Source organism: Oryza brachyantha, chromosome 1, assembly GCF_000231095.2.
Source record: "Oryza brachyantha chromosome 1, ObraRS2, whole genome shotgun sequence".
Classification (NCBI taxonomy): domain Eukaryota; kingdom Viridiplantae; phylum Streptophyta; class Magnoliopsida; order Poales; family Poaceae; genus Oryza; species Oryza brachyantha.
Window position 1 is genome coordinate 4,101,475 of NC_023163.2, and position 19,797 is coordinate 4,121,271.

General features: G+C 36.9%; 1 protein-coding gene across 3 annotated transcripts; it reads left to right on the forward strand.

Moving 5' to 3' along the window:
- The first annotated feature begins 4,582 nt into the window (after positions 1-4,582).
- On the forward strand, positions 4,583-10,610 carry LOC102704744 (probable serine/threonine-protein kinase At1g54610). Of its 3 annotated transcripts, XM_006643815.2 has the most exons (9): positions 4,932-5,144; positions 5,995-6,279; positions 6,473-6,790; positions 7,139-7,366; positions 8,145-8,245; positions 8,805-8,916; positions 9,245-9,458; positions 9,537-9,691; positions 9,997-10,610. In XM_006643815.2, exons 1-9 carry the CDS (start codon positions 4,986-4,988, stop codon positions 10,255-10,257), a joined length of 1,833 nt encoding a protein of 610 aa, XP_006643878.2. In that variant the 5' UTR covers positions 4,932-4,985; the 3' UTR covers positions 10,258-10,610. The 3 variants fall into 3 exon arrangements, with proteins under 3 accessions (XP_015688226.2, XP_006643878.2, XP_015688227.1); XM_015832740.2 differs by having other exon boundaries at positions 4,583-5,144; positions 9,245-9,691; XM_015832741.2 differs by having other exon boundaries at positions 5,972-6,279; positions 9,245-9,691.
- The last annotated feature ends 9,187 nt before the right edge of the window (positions 10,611-19,797 follow it).

Consider the following 19,797-nt stretch of genomic DNA (forward strand, 5'->3'; position numbering starts at 1 on the left):
TCCCTCATTTAATGACCCTGCCAAGTTATCAATTTTACTGATGTGACACCCTATTTAATATGCATGACACTCCATAAAACATGCATTAAGACTATCCTTAGTGATCACTCATGTGGTTTCCTCGATTTTTGTTTTATTATTGTGATCTTGCTTTTTATGGTTCTCATATCTGCACACGTTATTTTCGTGAGAGACCAAATTCAAGTTGTGAAGAAAAACAAATCCACAGACAATCTTATTCAATAGGACCAGGACAATTGAATCCATTTTTTTACATTATTTGACTATCCATAGTAGTATGGAAAGAGAGCGTGGAGGAAGAGTGGACTTTCTCACCGTTTGCAAAAGGATTATTTAGAGCATCCCTATAGCTCATCTAAATTTGGTCATTTATATCTTTATTTGGATGATCATCTAAACTAGTTTCATCTTCGTATCATTATACACTCCACTAGATCATCCATATATGATATCCTCTATATCTTTAGAGGATAGAAAGATCATTCAAATATGAAGTTTGCCTCTCCTAATATGGATGATATCTAAAATAGATGATAGGATAGCCGTTCTGTTAGAGTTTAATTTGTAGTCTTCATCCTTTATTTTCAGAATAGATGATGAGATAGATGAGCTGCTGAGGATTCTCTTAGTTCTCTTTGTTGAGGGGATGGAGAAAGGATATAACTCAGTATAGAACGCCACCTTGACATATATGGTGGAAGTCATCGGGTCAAGTCTCATTATCTCTAAACCCATTGAAACAGAAATATGAATTTACGATGGAGCATGTATGTTTTCACCGTAGTTTATTTTTTATATTGATTTTTAGTTCATAAAAATATATAAAAATATTTATAATTTTTTTAGTTATAAATATATCGGTTGATTTTTCTCTTGTAAATGCTAAACAATCACCCCATCGATGCTGCAAAGTTAATCGTAACTGATTAAAGAATGGAGTGGGTGAAACAAAACCTGGATTCTACGTGCAATCTCGCGTTGTCTCCCCGAATTCTCGTGAATTTTCTTTGGCATTGTGTTGACTACGCACAGTAGCTAGCTGTCTTTCTGTGATTTGTTGGTCTTAGAGAGGTAATAGCATGCTATAAGCCAAGCCAAACATATTTTAAAGAGATAAGAGATGAGAGAGAAGAGAAGTGGACTACTAATTTATAGCCAGCTGCACATCAACTCCAAGACACAGTGTGTATGACATGTGAGACCATGCACTAATATTTTATTGACAACTATTATATAAATTGACTATTAGATCGACTATAGATAAATTGGAGCTAGTATAACTTGCTCTTACTTTTATATGGATATCCCTGCTGGCCTGTAGAGACGACATTTCGAGCAGCAAGATGTCAGTGCCAGAAAAACAGACATTCTCTTACTTCCAAAAATACATTACGTAGAGTAGGGCTGTCTATAAAAGAAATCAGAAAAATGAGAAGGTGAGATTAAAACCCGTTCATTTCTAACTATGGATTTTGGATATTCAGTTGTACGCTTACAGAGCTTCTAAATAATACGATCCATACAGACATTTTCTATAAGAAGTTTTTGTTAATCAAATGGGCTAGGCTAATTAAGGTTAATTAAAATTCCACTAGCCTACCATGAATGATAGAGACAATAATACCACATTGGAAAATCAAAATGGAGAACTTCAACTTAAATAGAGAGGTAGAAGAGACTCTCTGTTGACTGGTTGAAACGGAAGGGAGACCGCCACACGCGCGCGCACCGGCCGTTTGACGGCTGGGAATTGAAGGAAAGAATATTCGAATCCTCGTGATTGCCTCCCATAAAGTCCATAGCGATAATTGCGCGATTTGATTGCGTCGGAATTGAAGGAAAGAATATTCGAATCCCCGTTATTGTCTCCCGTAAAGTCCGCACGTAACGTAATCGGGGGGCGTGGATTCGGATTTCCATATTCTTCTCCTTCTTCTTCCCGAGGCCAGAACAGTTCCTCTCCATTGTTTTTCTCCTCTCTCGCTTGCGCGTACGAGCGATCGAAACGAGCAGGCCTCTGGAACCCCTCTCGCCATAGTAACTGGGTAGGTAGGTGCTATTTTGAGGAATGCATTCGCACGACTGCTCGGATCATTCCACCATGTCGACTGACGGAAACGGCAATGGGAGTGGGAGCGGTGGCACGCACGGCGACGACGGCGGAGCGCATAGCGACGACAACGTTAACGGGAACAACAACACCAACGTAGACATTACTGCCTCAAACACCAGCGGAGGGCCATTTTCAGGGTACTGTATTCTTCTCCATTCTGTTCAATGTTTTAGAATGTCTGTTAGCAATGGTTTCATTGCTATATCATGATCAAATGGATGCTTGTGCTTATCATATATTAAGCATGCTGTCAAATGTTTTGTTCCTAATTTTTAGATTATTCCCTATGAATGTAATGCCTATTGTCTTATTATTTTGGATTAAAATATGTCGAAATGTGACCATATTTCCAACAGTTTTGTCGCCCGATTTTGATAGAATAAAATTTTTACTCTCTAATAGTTAAATCATTTATTTATATCCAATTATCACATAATCAGATAATTCTTCGATTCCTCGTCGATTTCATATCTCACAAATTGGGTCTAACTAATTAAAAAAATTCTCTGGGACATACACGTACAATTATTCCCCCGTGACAAATACTCCACTCCATATGCATATCATTCTCCACACGAGGATTGTCGATTAATTTGCCCTCGATCTCGATCCCATCGTGAAAAGAAGCTTTGCACAGCCACCTGCCAAATCAGCACAGTATCCACAATCATCCGGGCCCACCTGTCATAGGGCTCCGAACGCAATCCTGTGTACGCGTAGCAGCAGCGCCCTCCTGCGCGAGCCCAATTGGCAGCTAGCGCAGTTGCACAGTTTAACGGCCGGCGCCGTTCTCCAAGATCCACACCGGGAGGTCTACCCCCTCCGCCGCTGATTGTCTCACTGACAGGTGGGTCCCTGGTTCTGTGGAATGAAATGTCAGTGAGGAGTGAAGGGGTAGAAAGCGGTGGGAAAAGTTCCCGAGACGGTGCAGAGACACCCCAGCGAAGAACAGCTTCCGTATTTATTATAAATATATATATATATATTATTAAAGAAGTAGGTGCAGGAAAAGAATATGCATATATGTCCCCCAAAGCTAGACTATTCGGATTTAGTTTGTCCCAAGCTCCATGTGTTGGAGGTCAAAAAAATGTCACAGTAATTCTAAGCCCCTAAGATAAATAAGGACACGTTCTTTTTTAGTTGAAGATAAAATATTACTACCTCCGTTTCATAATGTAAGACATTTAATTTTTTTACAACGTTTGACTATTCGTCTTATTCAAAAGTTTAGTATAAATATAAAAAATGATAAGTCGTACTTAAAATTCTTTTGATAATAAAGTAAGCCACAAGCAAAACAAATGGTATTTTCATAATTTTTTGAATAAGACAAATTGTTAAACATTGCAAGCAAAAAAGTCAAACATCTTACATTATGGAACGGAGGGAGTATATGATTTTTATAATAGCTACTTTCTCTGTTTTATATTATAAGACTTTATGAGTTTATCTAAATTTATACATATATCATGTATATGTTTTGTATATATGTCTAGATTCATTACCACCCATATAAATCTAAGCAATGCCTGAAAGTCTTATAATATAAAAAGAAGAGGGTATTTTAATAGTGCAAACGATGAAATTAACAATTATAAAGTTAAAAATCTATATAAAAAATATAAGAACATAACATTCTATATAGAAAACTTTTGGTAAAACATTCGGGATACGTGTGAACAAAAAGTAAGAAAAACAACTGAGAATAATCTAGAAGAAGAACACAACCTCAATATTGTAAATTCTGATATATGTGTTGTTTGGTTGGTAATAGCAAATTATAAAGATTATGATTATACAAGTTGGATCAATATGGCATGCTGTCATAATTTTTTCCAATTAATTGATTTATTGCTCTCTCTGAGACGATCACTGCTCCTGGCCGACATTGGCAAGAAAGTTACTAAATATTGTCCTCATTTAGCAAACATTCAGGCTTCCAACAATATTGTTATTTTTTCAACAGAACTGATTTTGCAAGCTTTAATCTGACCATTTTGTCTATAGGTGGAAACTTATAAATGTGAAAATTGTTAAGGTTTTATGTTTCCTACACAATTATTGATAAAAGGCTCTTAGCCTTACTAACTAATCAAATTACAGGAACAGAGAGAGGAGCGGAGAGAAAAACATCCACTCTTAGCCTCTATTAGAATAAATTTTCCTTCGAAACATAGAAAAAAGTAATAAAATATATACTGGTCGATTAATTACCACACTTTCAACATGTAAGACAAATCCAGTTATTACCCCTAGCTGAAAAATGCAAAAAAAAAAAAAAAGATAACACTATAGTGAAGCCATTAAGCAGAAACACCCTTGCAAAAAGCAAATGTAAAAACACAAAATTACAAACAGGTCCCTCTAGTCTCCTCTCCTCTCGCTGTCTTCTTCTTCTCCTCTTCCTGGCCGTTGCTGCCTGCCACACTCGCTTGCTACTCTACGCTCCACTTCCGCCCCACTCCTCCCTCCCCTTCCTCCTCCAAACCCTAACCGCCCCCCAATTCGCGGGGACCGAACCCCACCCTACCCTGCCCAGGATATCTGCGGCTCCCGCATGCCGCACCTGTCCCGGCGGCGGGCGAGGTGACGACGGGGCCCCTGCGGTTGTGGAGGCGGCGCCATGGGCTGCGTCTGCGGCCGCCCCTCGGCGGTGGATGACGGGAGGTGCGGCGCGGCGCGGACGCCGCCGCCGCAGGTGGCGGCGGCGGCGGCGGCGAAGCTGTCGGCGTCGGGGGCGGCGATGGTGAGGAGGGAGGAGGAGGCGAGGAAGCACGCGAGGGCGGCGGGGAGCGGCGGAGGGAGGGAGGAGGCGGTGGAGAGGAGGAGGGCGGCCGCGGCGGCGGCCATGGCGATGGCAGCGTGCCGGGTGAGGAGCCCCGTGCCGAGGGCGGTGGAGGGGGAGCAGGTGGCGGCCGGGTGGCCGCCGTGGCTCGTCGCCGTCGCGGCCGAGGCCGTGCGCGGGTGGGTGCCCCGCCGCGCCGAGTCGTTCGAGAAGCTCGACAAGGTCACACCCTCGTCTCCTCTCCATCTCGTCCTCTTCACATCCGGCTCCTAGCTTTCAATTCATCTCTAGTTTGGAATCTCCAAACAGTAAGAATTTCTAACAATGCGCTGTAAATTCCCCCTTTTGGCATTACCCATTTGCTCCCCCATACCTAATGGGTTTATGGAGTTAGGAGAGGGAATGAAGAAAGGTAAAATCGTGCGTTTAAAATGTTGGGTATTTACCATTTTTATCGGGTATATACTGATGGGGAACGGTACTGTCTTGATATTTTTATCTGGGTTAATTAAGTGGATTCTTGGTAGCTAGGACGACTGGGAACAGTAAAAATCTGTTATTAGTGGGAGGTGCCTTTTACGTTGGATGCGGAAATGTGGTGGCATTTTCTTTATTTTGGATTTTTCGGTGGACCTTGGAACCTGGGAACAGTGGGCATTCCTAGCAAGTCATGTGCCCTGCTATTAATGGAGATGAACATTGTTATTCACTTATTCTGCTTTACCGCAATGGGATCTGAGAGTAAAGGTGGCAACATTCAATCTATAGATATTTTACCTGCAAAGTTGGTTTAAATTGCAATAGTAAAATATTCTACTGACAATTGATCCAATTTCTGTTTTGCTGAACCACTGGTTCTTTTAGATGTTAGAATAGAGCGGTGTCCTGTTTTGTGTGCTCTGGCTTTAATTCTTTCAACTTGAAGAAGATTTTAGGTACTGCTATTTGGTTGAGAATTATGTCCCCTTTGTTTGATACTAGATTGTGCGCTATTAAACTCTTACTTTTATCCTGGACTGATTGTGCCCTTTATACCATGGTGTGTTCAGTTGTTGTTATTTTGTTTCTACAGATTGGTCAGGGAACATACAGCAATGTTTACAGAGCTCGCGATCTTGAAAAGGAGAAGATTGTTGCCCTAAAGAAAGTGCGGTTTGATAATTTGGAACCTGAGAGTGTGAGATTTATGGCCAGGGAAATCCTTATTTTGCGACGACTTGATCATCCAAATATTATTAAGCTGGAGGGTCTAGTAACTTCAAGAATGTCTTGTAGCTTATACCTTGTTTTTGAGTACATGGAGCATGACCTAGCTGGACTAGCTTCTTTTCCTGGAGTGAAATTTACTGAGTCTCAGGTATATTGATAACCTCTTCTGAAATCTGTATTCATCTATTGAATCTTATTAGTTCTAAAGAAGACTAAATAAACTAAGGGTACTGTAAACAAATCTATACAGAATATATATGTTGCGCTCCGTGATAGTCCGTGAAGAAAGTCAGAGGTAGCTATTAAAAAACATGCTGACAATGTTTATACTATTTTTGCAGGTGAAATGTTACATGCAGCAGCTACTCTGCGGCCTTGAGCATTGTCATAGTCGTCACATTCTGCACCGTGACATTAAGGGTTCCAATCTTTTGATTGACAATCGAGGCATACTGAAGATAGCCGATTTTGGCCTAGCAAGCTTCTTTGATCCTGAACAACGTCACCCTTTGACTAGTCGTGTGGTCACACTATGGTATAGACCACCAGAACTTCTGCTTGGTGCCACAAATTATGGTGTTTCTGTAGACCTTTGGAGTACTGGCTGCATTCTTGCCGAGTTATATGCTGGCAAACCTATCATGCCTGGTAGAACTGAGGTATGCTATCAACCTCTCCTTCAACCGAACTACTCCCTCCGTTCATTTTTATAAGGTGTTTTAATTTCACAAAGTTTTTAAGACTAAACTTTAACCATTATTTTTTCATAAAATATAATCCTAATAGCTATAAAACCAATATTTTGTGACACTTTGAAGTGTGAATCTAATGGTATAAGTTTTATACACTAAATGTGCTTGTATGTTAACCAATTATTGGCCAAATATTTCAAATTTGAATTTCTATTCATCAAAGTACACCTTATAAAAGTGGGCGGAGGGAGTAAGAGTTATTAGAGAATGCTTTGAGTTTGGATTAAAAGAATGTCCATATTGTTATTTTTGTAGGTTGAGCAGTTACATAAAATATTTAAACTCTGTGGTTCGCCATCGGAGGACTATTGGAGGAAGTCTAAACTTCCTCATGCCACAATATTTAAGCCACAACATCCATATCCAAGGCGTGTGTCAGAAACATTTAAAGATTTTCCTCTGCCTGCTGTCGCATTAGTGGATGTTCTTCTTTCAATTGATCCGGCAGATCGAGGAACAGCATCCTCTGCACTGCAAAGCGAGGTATTCAAATTCCTTCTACTTTTCTTGAGCTGCAGGAGACATTCCTGTTTATTCCATATAGTGAGTTTTATCGAGAGAATCCATATGGAGATTCTATTTGATTATATGTTACTCCATTTCAACTCTCAGTTATCCCCTCTGTTTACAAATGTATGTCAACGTACTATGCATGCTGTGAACTCTCAGACAATGAACGTTAAACCCAAAGAAAACTATCATAATTAATCAGATGAAAGTCCATAACATTCTTCAAAAACAAATTTTATCATTACATGTACTGTAAAAACAATATTTTCAGAATATAATTTAAAAGTAACAGTCAAAGGTACACATTGCAGTAAGATTTTAAAAATACAGGAGATTTGTAAACGGAGGGATTAATGCACTACATTCAAATAGTCTACTGTTTGAAGTTTTAAAATAGCAAAGCATCACTGTTAAACCTTCATTCCATTTTCTTTTAAACTACAGATCAGCTGTATTTGTTTGGAAGTAAATACCTTTAACAAAACAATCCCCCCTGAACCGTTTCTAGTGTCTGCCAAACTCAACATTGCCTAGTTGGATCAAGACTTTGGATTTAGAAGCATGAACTATTCATTTCTGTGTGTACCACGACAGCCACTTGACGATATGTTAAAGGAGGTTGCTAAACTTTCACAATACATCACAAAAGTTGACTTTTGACCATCTAATTGTTGAGCAGAATATCCAATTTTGTTACACTTGTAGTACACAATCTTTAGGATATTAATAATGTGCTTATTATTATTTTTAGTTTTTTGCAACAAAGCCATATGCTTGCAATCCTTCAAGTCTGCCAAGATATCCCCCAAGCAAAGAGTTTGATGCAAAACGGCGAGAGGAGGAAGCTCGGAGGTACTTAAGACAAACTTTTTGTTTGCATCATTGCATCCTATCTTTGAATCATAAAACTTGTTACAGAACTTGGATCAGTGTTCTGCTGACCTATTGTCATACCTTCATAATAGAACTTAAAGGAAAACACAGTCGGTTTCGAAAAAAAGGAAAACACACTCTTGCAAAGAGGCAAGATTAGTATCTTTTCACGAGAAAAATTAGAGTTTTAAAGTCAACTAACAGGTGTATCATGAATGATGAATCTGACCTTATCAGTGATATTGCACCTGGCTTGTTGTAAGGTATCAGCTGGACAGATTTATATATGATTGGACCCATTCCTGTTCTGGTATTCTTCATTTCACACTGGAACCTTACCTCCCCCATTAGTTCGATGTACTTCCCTGTTTGTAGACATGCTTTTACACATGAATTTACTCTTAATTCCTATAGTTCTACTTCTTGCCTGCGTTTATTTTTATTTATACTTTAATTGCTTAAATGGAATAGAAAATAATCTTGTCGAATCTGCAATGCTTGCATTTGTTTCAAAATTGGCATTTGCACATTTCTCTAGGCAAGGTATTGCTGGAGGAAAGCAACACAAGTATGATCCTCAAAAACGGGCAAGAGAGTCAAGAGCTGTTCCTGCACCTGATGCAAATGCAGAATTAGTGTCATCTTTGCAGGTAATACCTTGTTGACTATTATTGAATATATTGTACTATTCGTATTTAGGTTGATGAGGTATATGGCTACATACAGTCTTATCTTTGTTTTAAGTTATCACATACATAGTGATCACTAGCCCTATATCCTGATTTTTCATATATGTCTAAGCTATTTTCTTTCTCTTTCTCACTCTCTCTCTCTCGCTCACATGCACACGTGCACACACACATGTACATGAAGTCTTTAAATGCCAGCAAGCATGCCGAGTGTATTTTTCCTCTACAATCATGCTATCCCAAGTTCTATTTTTCAAGATTAATAGAATTCATTTTGTGTAAATTTCAGAAAAGGCAAAACCAAGTCAATACCAAGAGCAGGAGTGAGATGTTCAATCCCAGCAAAGAAGATTCCGCGTCCGGATTTCCAATTGATCCACCCAGGCCAACCCATGCTGTTGAATCGTCTCAAGACTCTCACCGTGTCTACTCCACAAGAACCTTTCATTCTGGGCCTCTAGTTAATCAAAATAATCCTTCAAAGGCTGGACAGAGTGAAAATGGTGAGCTTCATCTTTCTGGTATTGCAAACACATTGAATTTCCGTTTGGTTGTATCAACAAGATCAAATCTTCATTCAGATAATCGCCACGGAACAGTGGTTACTCAAGCTGAAGCCTTTCCTCATGAACGGAGGCTGTCTGAATCTATAAATGAGCGTTTCAGTAGTAGCGGAAAGTATGATCAAGTATTTCAGCAGAAAGATGAAAGGAGTAGCAGGGTGGATGGAGCTATTGTAAGTATCTCCAGACCTAAGTAGCAAAAGGATGCAAACAGTTTGTTGTATCATTTAATTTATAGTTGTTTTTTTTTTTTTTGCAAATCTCAGTGGTCAAGGTATATTATGTGTTTTAGCAAATCCAATGTCATCAGGGTATATTATGTGTTTGGTCCAGCAGGTTATTATGAGGTTTACCTAGCATTATTTGTAGTTCACTATTATCACATTTGGAAAAATGTTCTAGTGCTATCTTTTGATGTCAGTTAACCTTCCTGCTTTCCCTGTCTAGATTTCTCATTGACTAGTTGTTGTCTGAACAGGGCTATGGATCCAAGGGTAACAAGATCCACCATTCTGGGCCTCTAAACTGCCCTTCAGGAAACGTCGATCAGATGCTGAAGGAAAATGACCGCCAAATACAAGAAGTTTTCCGGCGAACCCGGGTTGAGAAGTCCAGAGCAAGGAGGGGCCATGGGCACTCTGGGGATGGGCACCATCAATTTGGCCTAAGACCCAGCGACTTTGGTGCTGCCCCGGTCTTTCCTTCAAGCCGCTCCAGCTATCGGGCTGCGCAGCAGTAAGATCAATGCTCAGCCAGTAATTTGGTAGTTTAGGCGCAAATTCGACGTGATTTTGCAAGAGGAGTTCGATTGGCTTCATTTCCCCCATATTTTGGGGGATACATGTCACGCTATGTACAGGAAAGTCTAGCTGTGAAATGCCTTTCTTATTGGGAAAACTTTGGAGGAGAGGGAAGAAGGCTATTTGTTAATTGAGCGGTGATTTGGGCGTTCTACAGATGTTATTATCATCAGGCTGGCAGTTCTCCATGTTCTAGTTTCAGATTTGCTGAAATTATAGCTCAAATGTATATTTCAGATTGCTAGGTATCCTGTGAGGATTAGATCTTATGAAGTTTTGGGCATGGTTGGTTCCTTGCTTCTGTATAGTGTATACCCCATGATAGTGGGTTGCACGCACTGCATGTTGGCAAGTTATTGAGAAAAATCTTGCTCACTCCTTGCTAAGTCAGGCTGTGCTATGAACCAAACATGACCAGAACTTGTCAGGTAGGTAGGTTCCAAGTTGCATTCAGGGGTATTCATTGTCAGATATTTGCTAAAATTTAAGTGGACTAGCTCAGATCTTGTGCATGAATCCCTTGTAAAACCAGTTCAGCAACCTTGATGATCCAACAATTGATAGCTAGCTCTGGTTTAACTGTTTGATATTAATTCATGGGTAAATTCTTAATTAAACCTACTTTGGGCACACGGTTCTATTATGCTCGAGAACTGTTTACTACCACTTCAACGTGATTAGGTCGTCGTTAGTAGATGGAATGCTTATCGTTGCTGACCAACTGCTCGGGTTGACCTTAATTAGCCAGTCAAATTAAGTTCAAACTTGCTCCTCATCTCTTTTGGTGTTGCAATTTCGAATTAAAATTTCCGAAATTTCAGTGACTTCGGAAGCCAGCCCCCTCAATGGGAAAAATATTTCACCCATTTTAATTGAATTTTGTGAAATAATTTAAATTTGTTCAAATTTCAAATTATTTCAGATCGAAATATCTGTCGTATCGGAGACGCCCTTTGTTGCAAAGTGTCGCTTAGGCAACTTCCAATAAAAACCCCTTCAATTTGATGGATAATCTCGGACATTACACTATCGGAATAATTAATTTTTGTATTCTCAATTTTTGTTCTTTCGATTACACGAATACATGTAGACAAGAGGGTGGATGAACCTACGATGAGCCTTGCAGCACTTGTGCTCATTAATGCCCAAACATATATTCCCAACATATATATATGCTGATCTCTGAACGTTTGACCTGCAGAAGGAAGCAAATAAAATTTTAAAAATATGTGTTAGCCACAGTTTAAAAGCCAGCGTGGAGAGTATACTACAAGAAAATTAAAAAGGAACAAAATTTATGTGCTCATTTCCGGGCGGCTTTGAAGACTTTGGATTTAGATTTAGATTTAGATACAGCACATGTAGGCTCTGCATATGGCCAAGTTAATGAGAAATCTCGCTCACTTCCTGTTGAAGATTGACTGTGCAATGGAACCAAACATGGCCAGTATTTATCAACTAGGTTTCAAGTTGCACTTAGGATATTCATTTTCGGTGAAATTTGCCAAAGTTCAGTGGTTACGGTGAGTCCCAAGATGCTGAAATTGCGTGTCCAAGAAATCCAAAAGTTCAGACTAGACCTGCACGGTTACGGATCAGCTGCAGCTACGGATAGTACCAATAGCAATTCAGAGGTGTGAAAAAGTCAAACAACATATTTCCAAACGAAAAATAGTTTATTTCCAAACGAAAAATAGTTTATAAAAAATTACATACGTATTCCTAGTGATCTACTAGTGATCTAAAAGACAAGACTAAAAAATAATCTTTGATGAAAAAAAAAACTTTAAATCGACTAAGTTTAAAGATGAAAATTTTAAATTTTGGCCTATAAACCAAAACAAAGATACGTGTCAGATTAGCGTGGCACTGTAGCACCTATTTACTCTAGCGGAAGAATTAAGAATAGGCCTTTCTATCCATGAATCTGAACCATTTGATCCGAATTTTGATAGGGTGTAGAATTAAGAATATAAAAATTTTATTCACAGATTATTTTATTTATAAATATGTCCAAACAATCACAGCTTACTCTTGACTAACAGCGCAATGAGATAGTATGGTCGACCCCTTTCAGAAGGCAGCTTATGTGTCAAGCTTTTATGTGGATAATTCATAACTTGAGGTATGAAAAAAAAATCATAGCATAATACTGAAAGCTACTGTTAGTGATTTGAATTTTGAATATGACCATTACTCACCTGGTCAAAAGATGATGGGTTCTTTAGAATGAATAAGTTCTCTTAAGAGTTAAGACATTGAAGATGCAGGACATATTTATACTTAAAAACAAATTCATTGACCAATTTTCTTGGGTAACGAATGATTCAACGAAGCAAACTACTATAAAACTTGTAATAATAACTGTTCGAAGTTGATCACTCGCACGCATATTCGAGTATATTAGTTAGGATTAAATAGAATCCGAATGCTATGGTAGGATATGATTAGTTTAATTTCATCTTATTTCAGTGAATTACCGGAGGCCCAAGTCATGTACCAATTCAGACGAAAGCACACCCTAGATCTCACACGTTGGAGTTCACTTCTTTTTCTCTAATATATTGACGTTGGTATACAATAAACCGTAAACTTTACTATCTCTCTAGTTTAAATACGAAAGGGATTGTACTTAGAATTGAATTCTCTAAATATCTATATTATGTGAGCTACTCTTTTTTCTTCATTCTATATTATATATAAAACTTTCTCGTACAACATATATTTATATGACTACGTAAAAATAAATCTAAACACACACACATATATATGATCGACGGTTTTCATAATACTAATACGCTGCAGTCATATCGTGTCTATGGAATATGATTCCAATCTACACTGGATATTGTGAACCAATACATATATCCTTGGATCTCTAGTGGCTTATTGTTACACTATGAAGATCTCAAACCATTTTCTATAACATAATACAATGTATGTATGGATATAACCATCTCAAACGGTTTTCAGCGAGCCATTGGAGATTGTTATTTTATTTTAAGTCTCATCGCTTTGCTTTCAAAAAACATAAGCGAAACCATATATTATTGACTAAAAAATAATTTAAGAACAAAACTATACGTACGTGTTTCTTAGCGAAAAGATAAGAATGGTTTGTGTTTTTTCTTAAGCGGTGGATGCAAGTGGAGACGATCAGAGGAGCATAGAAGCTTGAAAAAAAAAACGTGTCTATACCACAATGATTGATTTGTGAGGAATTCAACAACACCCGTATCGTATGGCTGGTACAGTTGGGCAGGCGGCGTTTGACTGTAGCAGCGTAACCTCATCCGTCCGATGACAAGATCGGACGGTCCTGACGCCGCCTGACGCTCACCGCCGATCCGTAGAAGCTTTCCCATTTCGGCATAAAAACATCCCAATCGTACGCGCACGCGGGTACACGTACGCAGGAGGTTGGCCGCTGGATGACCACCTCGATCACAAGGCGGCCGGCTGGCGACGGCGACACGGGAGGGGCTAAGCGCCTACTCCTTCCGTACCATCCATCTTATTTAAAAATTTTCTAAATAAATTTAAAATAAATTAATTACATGTAAATTATTATTCATGTTTTATCATCTAATAAAAATAAAATTATTAATCGTAAAATTATTTTAATAAGACAAAGAGTCAAACATGGTACCTGAAAACTAAAAAGTTGATTTGTTTTGGGACGGAGGAGTTGTCTTTTCGTTTTTGATTAGCTTTATGATACAAATTTTAAATTTTCAATGTTAATTTAAAATTAATTTCAGATATTTTTTCACATATTTATTTTTTAGTATTTGCTTTTAGAACGATAAAAATACGTATATAAAGCTTTATTTATAATTTATTTTTATTGTAAATATGTCGTTTGGATTTTTTTTAAAAAACAAGTGATGCGACTAAGTTTCTCTCGACGGGTCGTCCTCAGCTCCAGCCATCCGGGATAATTCACCTCGTCTTTTGCTTTTATTTTTGTAATTCTTTAACTTTGAATTTGAATTTGATTTTCAGAGGTTTTTTATTATAGTTTATTTTACAAGGTTAAATTTTATATAATTATGAACACATGTATAAAAGTTTTTATTTATAATTTCTATTCTATTTACAAATATATTATTTGTTTTTACTGAAAAAAGCGAAAAGATGGTCCTAATAATTCCGGTGGTCAAAGAGCTAGCTTAGCCACCGTGCCATCGACGGCGCCATCGTTGGACGTACGTACGTACGCCTCCGTACGCGTACTGGAGCTGCTTCGCGTCGCCTCGCCGGAAGCTAGCTAGCAAGCTGACACGTACGGCATATATGCAGCGTACGAGTTTAATTTTTCTCCTCTGAATCTACGTTTTTCAATTCTACGGTCATACCTACAGTGCGTGCGTTTTGTACTCCCTCCCTTAAAAAAAAAATAGACACACATATTTGTATATTCGCCTTATTTAAGATCACGTAATACTTTAGTTTGTTTTATTACTATAGACGCTTTAAACTTAACCATATATTTTTCAAACTGTTTGCATATGATTCTTAAATAATAAAAATAATTAAATACATAAAAAATCAACAAGATTGTCTATTAAAAACCGGACACGATAGTAATAATAATCCTTTATCCTAGCACTCCAAAGGACACCACAACACGGCAACCTGACGTTTTTTTTAATCTTTCATAAAAGCATTTCGATACAGACGTTTACCAGACTAATGTACTATTAAATTCTCCATCCATTTTTAATATTTGATACGGTTGATATTTAATTTTTTTATCGCTTCATATTTAAAGTTTATTTAATAATAAAATAATTAACATTAAAGTAAATAATAATTACATAATTTTTTTTATAAAACGAATAGTCAAACGTAGATAGAAAAGTTAACAATCAAACATAAACCGGGAGTACTACACGTCTAAACCCGCTCCTATTTCAATGTTGTTTGGCAAACACTAAGATTTAGCCAAAAGAATAACTTTTAGTCACTTTAAAGGTTAAATTTTGAATTTTTAATTACTGAGATTCTCTTTTCAATCAACTGGTTGGCTGATTGGCTGTATAATCATTTGAATAGGGAAAATCGATCATGGGAATCAAAAATATATATTTATATTATGGTAAAACATTTAAATTCAATAAATGCTTATATTTTGGAATACATAGAGTAAGTGCTAAGCTACACTGCATCCGTTCACAAATATATACAAGGGATTTATACTTCAAAATTACCCGCAATAATAATTGATTTAATTTGGACCATATGATTTGTATGATTTCATACTAAATGTTTTAGGAGCTAGATGCTTAAATTTTTAAATTTTGGACCAAATAATATCAATATTATCATCATATACTACTTTTGTTTTATATTGCGAAACTTTTTAGTCTTGTCTGACTCACGAATTAATCCATGTACATATTTATATTTATTATTATCCATACGGTATAGATAAAGCTACAAAATATTATATCTAATAAAAGATGAAATATTTAAATATGCGCGTGGTAGAGGTAGCCACACTCATCGGAAAAGTATAGGTCCACACTGGGTTCGGACAAAATTAGGTTTCTACGAAACGTCGTGTTACCAACGCAGCTACCCATCTTAATTATCAGTTAGAAATATTTGCAACAACGTTAATTAGGCGCCAAGACCGGTAGAGACCGCTCACTGACACCCCATTGTTTAAGAAAAAGTCAAACAATATATTTATAAACAAAAAATAATTTATAAATATAACTTTTATATATGTGTTCTTATAGATATAAAAATAAAGGCTGGAAAATAGATTACGATAACAATCCTCAAAATCAACTTAAATAAGATTAAAATTTTAAAGTTTAGCTTATAAAACAAAAGCGAAAAGACGAGACCAAAGTCTCCATGCAGAGTATAAATATTAATCAAACATCGTTTGGACACTGTTAGACTTTTCTTAAGATACTCCAAGTTTTGTTTGGACTGTTTGTTAGGCATGGATCCAATGGTTGATAATATTTGTCTCACCCCCATGGAAGGTAAGGCCTAGTAATTAGAAAATGTAACAATGATTTTGCACCTAGTTTAAACATTACAGTGTGTTGTCAATATGGTAACAGTAACATGATATTGCATACCGTGTTTTACAATTCATATTTAATATTAAAACACCAATTTCCTAATGCTATAACCATTTTTTCAATTTAAAAAAGCATTTAAAATGTTCAAAGAAGCCAAATATTTGAATCATTTATTTAACTATCGCTTATTACATTTCCTTTTGAGGAAATCTCATGTCTTATAAACTTCAAAATATTGTAATAGTGACTCGCATACCTAAAGAGACTCAGTGCGTCCTTATCAACCTTGATCATAGACTTCTTCTCCAGAGCTCCGTTTAACTCTATTTTTTTAGATAAAAGAAGTTTTTATTTATCTCAGATGATTACATCAAGATGATATAATCACTCGAAGACCACTTCCGGCCTCTGCTCGATTTAACTCCATGCGGGTAGGTGTTTTAAATCAATCTCTACCATGGATAGTTAATACTATTTTAAATATGTTTGCTTGACAGAAATTAAAACAGACAGGTCTCTGTTCAATAATCTCCTCACGACTGAACCATTGGCATGCATTCACATGTGAAACGCATATGGATATCCTAATTCCAAATTTGTCTCAATTATAGAGCGTTTTTTAAAGCGAAATTATTATTCCATGTGCTTTATAGGTCAGACTCGTTTTTCGACATCCTCAAGAGTTTCCTCTTAGGACGTCAAAAATCGAGCATGACCTATATATCATTTAAGTTGAAATTCAAAACACAATTTAAATCAGACGGTCTGCTTTGCTGAGATCAAATTCTCAATTACACTAAACAAGAATATATATATCTAAGTAAATCTGAACCTTTATGTTTAGAAAAAAATTGCTATAGTGCTCTCTGCTTAGTATAAATCTAAACCATTATACTACCAGTAAAATTGATCTGGACCATCGGTTTATATGGACACATGTGTACTTCTTGGTGATTAGGGGTAATATTGATATTTAAGATTTTATCAATTATTTATAAGAGTTTTTATCCATTTATCAGATAGTATCCCGGCTTAGCACGTACTAGACGACACACCCTTCCGCACGCGGTAAATGCACGATTTTACCCCATGCACATATGTTTTTTCTTTGTTTCTACTACATATATTAAGTAAGGTAGTGTAAGAAATATATTCTGAACCTTACGATAAAATTAGATCAATGGATTAGATTTATTTCTATCAGTGGTAGAGAGGGACCATATAGTCAGTATTATAGCCGTATTATGATCTATATATACGGATGGAGAGTCTGAGTCAGGAGCTAACAGACGTTTGCACATGAAAAAGTCTGCCTAGCACGTGCAGGAAGGAAAATTTGTGAAGAGAAAGTCTCCTAAACATCCCCATCAAAAGAAAAAATCCGAGGAAACTTGTGCCAAACACTTCTTAAGCCAGTGTAGTGTCTATCAAATGTCCCTGTTTAGGATCGCTTAATTATTATGTCTTAACTCTTAAGGTGGTATACATAAGCGACTTGGGCAATTAATATTTTGGTGTTCGTATGAGTGTGAAGAGTGTGCTCATTTCGCCGGTACTAAAAGGGTGAGAGAGTTCCAGTAGCTTGGTACATGAGTATATACCAAAACACTATACCTCGTATTCCAAAATTTAACTTTTAAAATTTAAATTTAGAGTTGAATTTATAATTTTTTTAATCATGACATGTTTTCTACTCTTTTATTTTTAATCACTAAAAACTTGTATATAAATATTTTACTTATAAATTATTTTTTACTTATTAATAAGTTGTTTCACTTACGCTCAATTTCAAGGAAATGATAAAGGTGTAAAAAAGGCAGCCACCGCCCTAGGTTGACATGGATAAAATTAAAGCCAACAATTGACTTTCGTATTAAACTTGCTCTAATTAATGTGCGTTTTTATGTGATATTTCTTAGCTTTGGCAGAGGCGATAGTTAATTAGTTACATATTAACGCTCGTTTTGTTTTCAATATCGATGCTCTGAAATCGCTAGAAAAAAGATGGACTCTTCTCTAGTGCCTGTCTGATGTAGTACTTGTTAGGTTCAGTGGTGATGACGCTACATAGTGTTCATGCTCTAAGACGATTTCGTGTGCTCGTTTTCTTTCAACATCGATGCTCTAAAATCGATTGAAAAAGTTTGGACCCTGCAGGTGTCTGTCTGATGTAATATTTCCTAGATACAAATTGGTCATGCTCTGAGACAATTTCTTGGGCTCATTTTGTTTCAGTATTAATTAATGATCTATCTTGTTTGGTAGGTTGTTGTGGTTGCTTTTGGTTAGTGTTCTATTTCCTCCGGTTTGCCCTTCGGTACAGGAGCTTTAAGCCTGAAATTAACCTTACTGTTAATCGGTAATTCCGTTTTATATTATAAGATTTTTTAACCCTATTTATAGTAATCTATGAATTAATGTATATATTTTATATATGTGTTCATATTTATTAGCATCTATTTCCCTAACAGAAAGAATATAACATCTTAATTGTGAAAGGAGAGTAATATATCTAATATCTCTCTTGCCAATTTACGTAATAAAATAGTAGCATAACTTTGCGAGGTTCGGGTGACAATGGAGTTAGCTTAATTGCAAAACTGAGCAAAAGACGGACTTTTACCTATTTAATTACTTGTGTTTGGTTGGGGAGTTTTTAAGCAGGTTTGGGAGTTTAGAAGAACAAGATCATTGAATGCTTTGTTTGATAATCAGCTGGTTAGGAATTTTTGGCTAGAGAAAATTAGGAATTGAGAGGGAGCTCCTCTACTTTTTAATACTATGTCCACTCTACGTGATGTAGATAAATCTTAGCCATCTATTACCACTTAAGATTTAGTTTTCACTTAAACTCACTACTGATTCTCACTATTTATGGCACATACAAAGGTATTTATTATCTGATTTTTTTCTATCATCGCACAAACAAATACGATGATATGGAGGAAGAGAAGGTAGAAAAAAGAAAAAAAAAACCATTCTTATATCTGACAATGGCTTAGGATCGACTTTAGCATTTACTAAAGATTATTTTATACTACGAAGGTAGATATAAAAAGAAAAGAACGATAATAAAATTATTTTACTGTATTAATTAACAGACAATACTTGATTATACATGCTTTGTAAGAATGAATAGTCGATCCTAGGCTATACCTTTCAACACGCTAAGTATACATACGAAGAGAGCTGACAGTCAAATTCTCGTGTTCAATAATCTGCAACCCCCTTCCGTTCCTAAAGTTGCGAACACGCTGGAGTTTCAGACAACGGCGGCGACGATTAAAATACCATGATACACAAACCAAGCAGATCTTCTGGGCCATACATGGAGTCTTCCCATCACCCTCTCCAATATCGCTGTCACACACACGACAATTAACTTCCAGACAGTTGTACAATCCCGTGACGAGGCAACGAGATCATCGACCTAGT